Raw genomic sequence first — 12,505 nt, 5'->3', positions numbered from 1 at the left:
TCTACTTAAATCAGAAAACAGGGCCACGGTAACACTTCTTTGAAAAATAGATTTTTGTTTCAACTCTATATAATGCAGCACAGGCACTTTGAGATGAATGAAAATAAAAACAAAAAAGAGCAAGACCCAGCTCAACGGCATTCTGACTAGGATCTCTACAGAGGAAGAGTGTGGTTTAATGACCCGGGAAACAGAAATTTCACCCAGCATCCAGGTGTAAGATTTTACAGAATCCAATACCTCTTCACAACGTATAATGGTGGATGTCATCATGTTAGCCTTAAGAACAGATGTCACCAAGCACAGTGCCACCATGAGAAGCCAACAGAATGATGTGAACATGTGAACACCAGAGAGCAGCCAGCACTTCCTCTCCTAATCAACGAGTTATGGTAAAATGACCGCCCAGGAAGAAGGAGCAAGTAACTGTTCAGGCCATTCCTGTAGCCACACAGATCTGACCGGTGTGGCCTCTTGGAACACATGGAGACTGCTCTCTGGGCAAGCCCACTGCTTTCTACTTTTATTGCAGAGACCCTGGAAAGCTGCAAAAAACATTAGGCCTATTTCTGCATTATCAGAAAGAACTACTTCTTCACCCAATCTTTTATCTGTACTTAAGTTTCCTAAACATAGTCACCATGAAGCTAAGCTGCTGTGTAGATAAACAGGAGCAAAGTGTTCGGACAAACTGAGCAGGAATAACTGGACAAATCACTTGCAGCTCTTTTCAGTTCATGAGTTACTACAAGAAATTGCCACCGGCAGGGACCTGGATGACAACAGACCTGAGCCTGTCCCTTTCCCCCGTGAAGCATGGACCGCTTAGATTACTTCACTCTGCAGGCTTCCGGTAATTAGGGAAAGTCAGTCCAATGTTAGCATGTGACGGGGAAAAGCATGTTCAGAAGAGGGTGGGCAAAAAGCTGGAGGTTCTAGAATTCTTCATAAAGTCAAAGATAAAATGAGGCAGTGCTGAGGGAAGCTGAACTCTGAAGATTTGCCATCTCCCTGGCAATTCCACTCCCAGAAGCCTCTCAAGGAAATGCAAATGCACCCTCACGCTGAGACTCACGGGGCCTCTCTATCAGATGGAGGGCTATTCGGCAATAACAAGGAACAAAGCACTGACAAGGGCTAGGACAAGAAGGAACCGTGAAAACATTACACTAAGTGAAAGACGCTGTCACAAAAGGACACACATTATCTGATTCCATTTGTGAAACATCCAGGACAAGTCAGTCTACTGAAAGGAGTTTGGTGGTCACAAGTGCTGGGGCAGGAACTAGGACAAATGGTACAAGGTTTCTTTTCGTGGTCACAGAAATATTCTAAAATTAGGTTGTAGTGATGGCTGCGCACCTCAGCAAATCTGCTAAAAACCATTGACTTCCACACTTAATATGTGAATTTTATGGTAAAGAAAGTATACTTCAATAAGCTCTCAATTTATAAAAACCTCTAGCAGGTGCCAGATCGGTTCAATAGTACCTGATTTTTCAATTTCTGATGGGGAGCTTCCAAGTCACAGCAGGGGGGTTGTTGGGACGGACACCCAGGGGCTAGAACCCCATGGTAAGATACACAAGGAGAAAAGGCAGGGCCTGTGCTGTGAGCCACTGGTCTCCACAACTGAGGCAGCCGAAGAATGCTTTTGGCCACACTCCCTGTGTCCTCCCAGGGGCTGCCAATCACACAGAGGACCAGAGACAACTTGAAAGTATTCATGTTTGTCTCTAAACCTCGCATGTGGCCTGAGACACAATCCAACAATTCAGCACCTGGAGGGCACTAATGACCTACTGGACACCACCAATGTCTCCTGGAAAACACAGTGATACTTTCATTGTCACACGTGCCTCCATTCCCAGCAGACTTGTGTAGCAGCTTAGTGGAGGAGAGAGAAGCTTTCTATATCTGTCTCAAAAAATCACCCAAACTCTCCTAAGTGTTCACAGAAAAAGTATTCCATTGATTCATGTGTCCATCCTCTAATATAACACTGTTTTTATATTGAAGCTACATATGTATTAAGCTAGGCCTTAGGAAGAGTGATTTTTCCCATTTTGTTTTTCTTTCCTAAGATTGTTCTAATTAGAGGCCTGTGCCTTTCCATATAAATTTTGGAATAAGCTTATCTATGTTTTCAAAAGTAACCTTGCTGGGACTTTGACAAGAATTGCATTAAACCAATAGGTCAATTTAGGGGAAAACTGATCCTACGTTGAGTTTATAAGATTTTTTAAATTTGTTCCTTCTTCATTCCTGTAACTATCACCCTGAAGGAAATATTTGTTAATGCCTAAATTTCCTGACCAATCTTATAACTCACCTTTTGGAGTGTGGTCTTCTATTGTCCCCATTCAGCCTGCCTAGGGTTGCCAAAACAAGGAAGCTCAAGCCCTCCTAAACCACATTACCCTCTTGTTAGGCAGTCTCAAATTGCTTTCTCCTCCAGACCCATGCCCAGATTTACCTTCTTGTTAAAATTCTCCAAACTTACATTTCTCATTCAGTCTTAATGTACCTAGATAATTCATGATTCTGGACCTTTCTTTCCCTAAACTTATAACCTAGCCAGGAATACCTCCCAAACTGTCCAACTATTTTGATCTTCTCCAAATTCAAGCTTACTCAATGCAAGAAATAATCCCCAAATAACCTAGCCATCTTGTACATGTTTATGCACAGTAGCAGGCCTAGCATATCTGACATCCAGAGCAGGTCTTTTTTTTTTTTTTTTTTTAGTTGTAGATGGACACAATACCTTTATTTTATTTGTTTCTATTTTTATGTGGTGCTAGAGATAGAACCTAGTGCCTCATGCATGCTAGGCAAGCACTCTACCACTGAGCCACAACCCCAATCCCCTGAAGCAGGTCATTTTTAATGCTACCCTCCTCTACAGGACAGGACAGCATTTAGCCCAGTAATAAGTGCATAATATGTATAGTAAAAATTGACCTTGTTTTAAATTTTGTTTTTTAGTTTTAAAACAATTCATTTACAAAGAATGAAGTTATATTTAAAAGATACACCATCTTTTATGGTTATGGGAATCAAATAAGCACTAAATGGCAGCTTAAAAAACTCAATCAGGCTCCACAGGACCCCCCATGACCTATGGCATGATCATCACCTGAGACTGAACTTCTGCAGGGCCCCAAGAATATTTTCCCGGGTGATGACGTCCTTGTCCTCCTCCTTCAGCCTTCCCTCCAGCATCCGCAGCACCTTAGTGTTCTGGGCCAGGTAGAGGCGGCCTAACGATACCCCAGACGAACAGGGGAGAGAGGAAGAATTAATCTGGTGGGCTCCAAATCACTTGCTATGAAAACTTTGCATGTAACACAACAACTTTGCATATTAGATAATTTTTTGTTCTAAAAGAAATCATTAAAATGCATTTCTTCTAAGAGTTGTTTTATTCAACCAACTATGTAATGAGGAGAAATTACTCTTCACAATCGCCTGTCTTCCATCTGCCTAACAGTTCTGAACCCCACGGTGAGATGTGCACGGAGAAAAGGCAGGGCCTGTGCTGTGAGCCACTGGTCTTTGCAACAGGGGCAGCCAAGGAATGCTTCTGGCCACACTCCCTGTTCCTCGACGCAGGCCCAGGCTGGAGAAGGTGGAAGCCATAGGGAGGATCCTAGAACACGCCTGAATGGGCACTACCTGTTGTGGACTTCTGTGCTGACAGACAGGTGTGATGTTTGGACACAAGTGTCCACAGTGCTATGGCACATCCCCAGACTATAATAAATGTCTGCTGAATGAATGCGATAATGAACAGATGAATGGATAATAAAATTTTGGAGTATCGTGTGTCGATAATTTGAAAACTCTTTTTATTTCCATTAAAAACAGCTCAAACAAGTAAGAATTAATGGAAAATAATGGCCCTTTGCAAGATCATTTTTAATTCAGTTATGGTGGCATGTTATCTTTTAAATTCTCAAATCCTTTAATTTAAGAGATTGTAGACTATTGAAGGAAGTGGTACACTGCTTATTGGAATCAGCTTTCATTGCTTCACCAACCTTATTTTGCCTTAAGTAGAAAACTATAGAAAAAGCATAACCTGTTACATACTTGAAAGTAATCTAAATAGTATTGTTCTAGCCCAAAGTGATAAAACAAGAAGAGTTATAAAATCAGCTCTTTTGAAAGCAACAAAATTTGCTGACAGAGATTACAGCATGGGGCTGGGGCTGGGGCCCAGTGGTAGAGCACTTGCCTGGCATGTGTGAGGCACTGAGTTCAATTCTCAGCACCCCATATAAACAAAGAAATAAATAAAGGTCCATCAATAACTAATAAAAATAAATTAAAGCACTATGACAAGAACGTTTAATTCTTACAAGGGACTTCCAATGAATTAAACAGTAATAAGATGAGGAGACATATTTCACCTCTAAGAAATGTGGGGGGACTCCTGCCCAGAGCCGCTCTGCTCTGCTCTGAGGAGCTGGGCCTTACCTTCTGCTAGTGACGCCACAGCGTTGACCAGCCTGGCCATGTACTGCCGCACCACCTCGCTCTTGGAGTGCAGCAACTGCAGCACGCTCCTCTGTGGGGGCGAAAGTGGAGAGGACGGGGGCTCCGTGAGGAGGAGGGCAAGGTGACAGCCGCCTCAGCAGCTCTGGTTGCTCCCTTCCTCTGCCTGGACTGACTGGAGGGGACAGACCAAAGCCAAACTTCTCCTCTGGAAGTCTTGGTTTCAAATAACACCTGATGAGACTTGGCAAAAAGAATTTATCCAGACTTCTAAATCAGATGAACTGACCACGCAGAACACGCAGCACAGCCGCTGGCACACAGGAAGCGAGGCTGCTGGCTGTCACTGTTGCTGAGCGTCACCGGTCAGGGCATCTGAGCTGGCTTCCTCCAATCCACAGCAGGCTACAGGAAAAGGGTTTTCTAAATTAAGCTGGGTGTAGGGGTGGGCCCAGAGAAGCAGAAGGCTGAGGCAGGAGGATTGCAACTTAGTGAGACCCTGCTCAAAATAATCAATGAAAGGACCGGGGATGTAGCTCAGTGAGTGGTAAAGTGCCCCTGATTCAATCCCAACTACAAAAATAAATAAATAAATAAATGAATAAGATCTAGATTAAGGGCTGAACCAACAGAATGAAAAATGTCAACACTACTCTGAAAGTGGCAATGCAGGCCTGGAACACCAGACCCAAGGCCACAGTGGGCAAGGAGGAAGCACCCAAGTTCCACTGCGTACTCCCCAAAAGGCCGACGGACTCGGGGAACCAGACAAATGAATGAAAGGTGTTAAAGAAGCAGCTGGATCCTCCAAGGGTGGTGCAGGGGCACAGGGGTGTTCTTATGTGAGGGTGGCACAGAGGGTCTCTGGACTGGGGACAGTAGGCTCAGGTGGGCTGGGTTCTGCACCAAATGGAGGGGGATGTCTAAATAAAGATTGAAAAAACTGCCCCCCCACTTGGCTCCCAGACCCTGACCCTGGCAACCAGACCCTTACCTCTCTGCAGGACACGAGAAGACTCTTCTCGGAGGAAAGTGACCACCCCAGGGGAAAGGACTTGAGACTCTGAAATCAGCGGCTCCCAGTCAATGGCCCACCCAGCTCTCCTCAGTGGAGCTGAGCCAGAGGAAAGGCTCTGACACGGAAAATAGAGCCAAAGAGGGGGCCTCCCTGGAGACCAGACTGTGCAGCGAGAGGAGAACCAAAACTAAATAAAAACTTTGTCACCAATACCTCAAGACATTAGAAACTGTATTGTATCCAGGAAAGAAGCAAATGCTCTGAGTTAACAAAAAACTCAACAGGAACTATGGAAAATATAAACAAAGAAATCTCCTGGAAAGTGCAACAAAAAGAAAAAAGATAGAAAATATGAGAGAAAAATTAACAAAACAACAGTTTAGAAGGGTTGACATTTAGGAAAAGAGAAAACAGAGGAAAAAAATCATCAACAAAATAAAGAAAATTCCCAGAAATAAAACTATCAGATTCAAAGGGCCCACAACAAGGGACCAAAATGCACTTCATGAAGCACATCCAGGGGGACTCTGAACTGTGGTGATAAAGAGAAGACTCACCATGCTCCCATGTGCTTCTAGAGAGGAAAACAGGCCACATACAAAAGATCAGGAATCAGAATGGCTTTGGATTCTCAACAACAAAACTGGAACCCTGGGCTGGGGTGTGGCTCAGTGGTAGAGCACTTGCCTCACATGCACGAGGCACTGGGTTCAATCCTCAGCACCACATAAAAAATAAACAAATAAAATAAAGATTTTAAAAAAAAATTGGACCCCTAAGGTTCTAGGACGGTGGTCCACATGCCTATAGTCCCATTAATAGGGAGGCTGAGGCAGGAGGATTGCAGTTCAAGGCCAGCCTCAGCAACTTAGCAAGACCCTATCTCAAAAAAAAAAAAAATAAATAAAAAGGATAGGGAGTGTAGCTCAGTGGCAGGGCACCCTGGGTTCAATACCCAGTATACAAACAAAACAAAACAAAACTGGAACCCAAAGACAACAAAGTAATGTCTTCAAAATTCTTTTTTTTTTGGGGGGGGGGGGAGTGAATCCAAGGGAAGTTTACCACTGAGCTACATTCCCAGCCCTTTATATTTTGAGACAGGTTCTAAGTTGCCCAGGCTGGCCTTAGACTTGGGATCCACCTGTCTCAGATGCCCAGGTTGCTACGATCATAAGCATGTGCCACCACAACCAGCAAATGTCCCCAAATTCTACAGAAAATTTATTTACAATCCAGAATTCTACACAAAAAACAAAGACATTTTCATTCAGACACAATCTCAAAAGCCAAACTGCCAGGTGGTCTCCGTGTAGGAGCTGTGACTGAAGGATGTGCTCCACCAACTGAGAGAGCAAGTCAAGGAAGAGGGCGATACAGGAGAGAGGGGACAATGGCTGGAGTTGGGTGCAGAGATGACTGGATGACAGCTCTGAGGCACATGCAAAGGGCCACCAGCCCACAGCGAACAGAGGTGACTCGAGGACACTGCATTGAGGGCTTCATCTCCTGCTTCTTGTACACATTCTATATTTAATTTTTATTGTACTTTAACAATTATATAGAAAATGGCACAGGTCATAAGTACAGAACTCTGTGAGTTTCCACATGAACATGTGGGTAACAAGTAGCCAGGTCAAGAGGCACAACATTATTATAGCCTCAGGACCCCCTTCCAAACTGAGGGAGACATTTCTTTCCTGGCTTCTTCTGCCACAGATTAATTTTGCATGTTTTCGAATTTTTTACAAATGAAATCATAGTTTGTATATTCTTTCATGCCTGACTTTTTCACCCAACTTTGTTTTTAGGTTTGTGAGATTCACCCATGTTCTCTCTGTGCTCCTTCTCATTGCTCTCTGAACCCCATCTCGCAAATCTATCACAGACATTCATTCCTACTGTTGATGGACATTTGGGTTGCATCAAGCGTTTTGGATCTTATAAAGCATTACCACTCTCGGACTTATTTTTGCAGAGGGCACCTAGAATTGAACTCAGAGGCACTTGACCACTGAGCCACATCCCCAGCCCTATTTTGTATTTTATTTAGAGACAGGGTCTCACTGAGTTGCTTAGGGCCTTGCTTTTGCTGAGGCTGGCTTTGAACACGAGATCCTCCTGTCTCAGCCTCCTGAGCAGCTGGGATTACAGGCCTGCACCACCGTGACTGATCTTGGACGTTTCTGAGTGAACACATGGACCCGTTTCTGCTGGAGTACACCTAGAAGTGGTTTGCTAGACATAAGCTGTGCAGTCTCAGTAAAAGCCACAGGTATTCCAAAGCAGTGCACCAGGGTGACTTTTAAACAGGGAGCTAAATGCTTCAGAGAAAGAGCTCAGAACCAAGACCCGGAGAGGCGCCCCTCCTCGTCCCACACCTGCAGTGTGGACAGCTGTGGACAGTCTTTCCACCCCACAGAAGGGTTCTCACAAAATCAAATCCTGAGAACCAGAAGCAGACCAGCGAGCTTAAAGGCTGAAATACAAAGTGGCATGTTCCGTAGTCCATCCCAGCTACTAAGGAGGCAGAGGCAGGAGGATCACTTGAGCCCAGGAGTTCAAGACCAGCCTGGCCAACAGGGTGAGACTCTGCCTCAAAAAAAGAAAAAAAAAAAAAAAAAAAAAAAGCCCAAATACCGAGAGCTCAGCACTGGCTTTCTCTGCCATATACCCATGTATACTATCGCTGGACAACTAGTACCTGGCTGACCTTTCCATCCTGCCACATGCCCTGCTTCCCAGGACTCTCTCCTGACCCTGCCTACTAATGTCCCCAGAGGGGATCAGTAAGTGCCCGGGAAAGCTGTGCCCCACTATTATCCAACCATCCATTCATGCCACCTTCTCCCAGTGCCCCCATCTAACCTGAGCACAACTCCACCTCCCTGCAGAGCAGGTCTGCGCCTGCTGCTCAGCACAGAGTCAGACGGCACATGCAGGACTCAGGGATGGATGGAAAACTATAAAGACAAGCAGGAAATGATTCACACCAAAGTCAGGATGTGAACATCCATTTTGTACCAGCACTGTTCTCAGTAGCCAAAAGGAGAAAGAAACCCATGTGTCCATTGATGGATGAATGGATAAGCAAAATGAGGATTGTAAGGCTAATACATGGAATATGATAATCTAGCCTTTAAAAGGAAAGAAATTCTGATATATACCTGAATAATAACATGAATAAACCTTAAGGACATTATGGTAAGTGAAACAAGCCAGTCACAAAAAACCCCAATACTATATGAAGTCCAAATCATGGGGACAGAGCACAGGATGGTGGTTTCAGGGCCGGGGGAGAGGGGAAGAGGAGCTATTGCTTAATGGGCACAGGGTCAGTATTATAAAGTGAAAAGAGCTGCTCATGGAGAGGACGGGGTGGCGACTTACCATCATGACTGTATCTATCACCACTCAACGTTTAAAGTGGTTAGGAAGGTAAATTTTATGTGACGTGTGTTTACCACAAGATTTAAAGGTAGGACAGTGTTTCCTTCTAGAGGAAAGGCCAGGGCACAACCGGAAGCACCAGGAGGTTAGAAGGCCTGAATCTGCTTCCCTGTCTGTGCACCCTGAGTCGCGCTCCGTTTTCAGGACTCACGGTAAGCAGCGGGAGGAGGGAAAGAGTTGAGAATTGGAGAAAAAGAAAACGACAGAAGGAATCTCGGAGATGAATGAAGCAGGTCCTGCTAACTCGTTCAGGACTCCTCGCTAGAAGCAAACTCAGATTCCCCAGCTAACAGGGCCAAGGCTGACGCCCAAGGAAACAGAAGCTCCCCACCTGCTAAGGTCAGTCCCGAGGACCGCAGGCCCTGGCTGACCTCTGCCCACCTCTTACCCACCTGGTTGTGGCTATGACAGTCCAGGAGGTCGTTGCTGATGTACGCCTGCAGAACCGTCTCCCTCTGCTCCCCAGGATGGGATGTGGTCAAGCGCTGGAGGGAAGAAAAACAAAAGTAACAAGACCTAAGTGTTAACAGGAGAAAAACTCCCATATAGCAGCTATGGCTTAAGTGGCAGTTAAAACTCCACCAGTTACTAGACACTGAACCAAGCAAATAAATACTAGCCAAGTGGGGAGGCTGGTTAGCCATCCAGCCAATCAATAAGGTGATGTAGGGGACATCTTAGGAGATGGGTGAGGTAGGGGACAATGGAGTCAGCTTCATATGTGAAGTCTCCTGAGAGGGAAAGGGGCATGATGCCCAGGCCATCAGTGTGCAGATGAGAGAGCACCTGTCACCCTAGAGAGGCAAGAGTTGGCTCCGCAGGGTGAGTGGACCGTTAGCCAGCAGGGGCAGGCGAGTGGAGGGGTGGGGAAGCATGGCCCAACTCAAGGAGGTACAAACACAGGGCACAGCCGAGTGGCTCATGGGTGGGCGCGGGGCTGACGGGAGGTCTTGGAACACACCCTAAGGGACCCATAGAGCCATACTCAGCGAGGTGTGAGCGTGCCCGGTGGGGAGCTGGCGGGACTTCTGTAGACTGCAAAGTCCACAGGTCTGTTGTGTCGCTCTAAGTAAGGGCTTACGTAATGTCTGCAGGGAAGACGAAGGTTTCACTTGGAGCACGTGGAATGTGCTCGTGCACATGGGCGTGTGCAGTATGAGTGGGGAAGCGACAAAGCCATGGAACTGGAGTGGGCAAATGTGCTTATTTTTCCAGGAAAACCTCACTAGATAAACATCCTGAGACTGCAGGCCCTGCTTCTGGCTGGAGAGAACACCCTGGGCAAGGCCAGAAGGAACAGTGGCCGAGGGGAGAGCTGACAGGACGAGGAGAACCGGGAGGCAGGTGCCCACCATCATGGCGGGAAGGCCCTGCAGGAAGAGGGGCCTCTCCTGGAGGAGGAAGGTGCCGAGAAGGCCACACGGGAGCTGCTGCCCCTCTCAAGTTCACTGAGATTGAGGCAGGGGCCAGGGGTGGGGCGGGGCCCTGGAGGGGGACAGAGACAAAATCATTAAAAAGCCTGCTTATTTTTCCTGTGACAGTGTTCTTCTCTCAGCAGAGGAACGTCCTGTCTCAGCCAGAGGCTGGGGATAAGCGTGGGCTGAGAGGAAGTGCCAGGTGGCAAACCAAGAGCCAAATAGGAAGTAAGTCTGCTAAGCCGAGCAGAGGGCACTGCGGGGACAGCCCGGGAGACCCTCAAGTGGCCCACCCATGGGGCCAACTGACCCCAGTGGAACCAGAGCAGACGCCATGGCCTGGCCACAGGACTCTCCCTGTGTCCTCAAGTCACCTTCCAGATGCACCACCAGACCAGCAGGGAGCAGGACTGATTCGTCCCCAGGTGGGGGAAAATTAGTCAAGATACTGTAAAATTAGGGGATCCATGAAAGGGCCTGCTGCAAATACAGGGCGAGGCAGAATGGTCATCCAGGTAGAGGGCCCGCCATCAAGGGGGGATGCTGGCAGTCCTCAAGTGAGTCCAGGGAACCCGGTGTACCCAAGCCCTTGGGACACGATTATTTTCACAATTCTACTACAATATGACCCCTATATTCATGATCAGTCTCTCAGGGCCTATATGAAGCGTGGCACTTGGCAAATAGAATGCAGATTCAAGAATCCAGCTGTCCTCCATGTTGCTGACATGAAGAAACCTGCAAACAGGTGAAACAAGGCACCCTTCTCCCTGACTCTGTTGATTAGAAAGTTGTTGTTTTTAATAAAAATGTCACTTATGTTTAACATGTTCATTTGTTTATTGTTCACTTTATGTATTTGAAGTTTTCTCAGTTGTAATTTCCAATACTGTAAATATCAGTAGATAAAATTCACGTCAACAGCAGCTCTCCGCAGTCCTTAGTAACTTTTGAGTGTGTGGAGGGTGTGAGACTGAACCTGAGAACCCATGGCTGGTTCATGCTGCTGGGGACTGTGAGGATCCCAGGTCTCAGAGGAGGCTTTATTTCCCCTAAAGACTGGTCTTTGCCCTGGAGGCCGGCCCCGTGGCATCTCAACACCGGAGTCGCGGGCCTCCCAGCAGGCCTGGCTGCGCTGGGAGCTGCGCTGGGAGCGGTGCCGGCAGCTCTCGCCCAGGAGAGGCCTTGACTGCAGCTCGTCATCACGTCACAGCGTGAAGGCAACGGCAACCGCGATGCCAAAGTAGGGGTCTTAGAAAGGCCAGAGCTGCCCTCAGGAGCTGCTCTGAACTCCGGTTCTTGGTGGCATCGGGCAGCGGGAAGGAAGATTTCCAGTAGAAGGTTACAAGATACAAGCATGGTAGCCAGCCAAGAAGAGCGGCACTGGGCTGGCCTTTGTTTTTTGTTTTCTGACATCAAGGGAAAGGTACCTACCCAGCGCAGAGCCTGCAACAGGAAGGCTTTCAAGCGGTCGCTCCCCCAGATCAAATCCTTCTTCAGTTTCTCATAATCCAGGGAGGGCAGCAACGGGACATCCTTCAGTTTCCTACTCAGCGTCACAGGTTCAAAGACAAAAACAAGCAGGAAAGGACAGGTTCATGACACCTCCTGACCATCCACACACCTGCTCCAGACCTGATGAGCCAGAGGGACTAGCAGTGGCCGCGCTGCCCGCTCCAGACTCAGCCAGTGTTTGGTTTCTCTAACTTCCTGAATAGGCTTAGAAGCCACTGCCTTTGCCTGGGGCCTGTGGTGGGGAGAGTCACCCTGGAGGCTCCTAGACTCTCCATCCAAGTTCTATTCAGAATTCCTGGCAAAGCCCTCAGACTATTAGCACCAGCAGTCCCTGAGGGGTCTGTCTGCACACCCAAGGCCACTGTCCCTCTCAAGCCTGGCGAATGAGTACCATAGAACAGGGGCCAGGAAGCAACTTGTAAGGGAGCAGGGGCCAGATGGACCACTGTGGAGGTGGAGGACTGGGAGCGAGGGGCTGGGACACACAGTGAGAGGGACAATTTGCTAAGCCTGCCCAGAGGACCCCAAGTCTAAAGACCCCAGGGAAGCCAGGGGTCTGATTAGATCTCTGATTAAAGATCTGCCCAGCTTGGACGAACCCAAGACC

General features: G+C 47.3%; 1 protein-coding gene and 1 non-coding gene across 2 annotated transcripts in view; one reads left to right on the top strand and one right to left on the bottom strand.

Annotated features, from left to right (window-relative positions):
- Armc9 (armadillo repeat containing 9) overlaps window positions 1-12,505 on the bottom strand; it is a 130,619-nt gene that overhangs the window by 75,072 nt on the left and 43,042 nt on the right. The window contains exons 11-14 of the mRNA XM_077791111.1: window positions 11,818-11,929; window positions 9,361-9,453; window positions 4,483-4,573; window positions 3,140-3,263 (exon numbers count right to left, since the gene is read on the bottom strand). Coding sequence (XP_077647237.1) covers window positions 3,140-3,263; window positions 4,483-4,573; window positions 9,361-9,453; window positions 11,818-11,929 — 420 coding nt within the window. The remainder of the gene's footprint in view (window positions 1-3,139; window positions 3,264-4,482; window positions 4,574-9,360; window positions 9,454-11,817; window positions 11,930-12,505) is intronic.
- Window positions 6,176-6,247, top strand: Trnav-cac (transfer RNA valine (anticodon CAC)). Its single transcript has one exon. It is a non-coding gene; the product is annotated as a tRNA-Val (tRNA).

The sequence above is a fragment of the Urocitellus parryii genome, chromosome 1, assembly GCF_045843805.1.
Source record: "Urocitellus parryii isolate mUroPar1 chromosome 1, mUroPar1.hap1, whole genome shotgun sequence".
In the NCBI taxonomy this organism is placed as follows: domain Eukaryota; kingdom Metazoa; phylum Chordata; class Mammalia; order Rodentia; family Sciuridae; genus Urocitellus; species Urocitellus parryii.
Note: the sequence above shows the minus strand (reverse complement) of the source record. Positions and strands in the feature narration are given on the sequence as shown.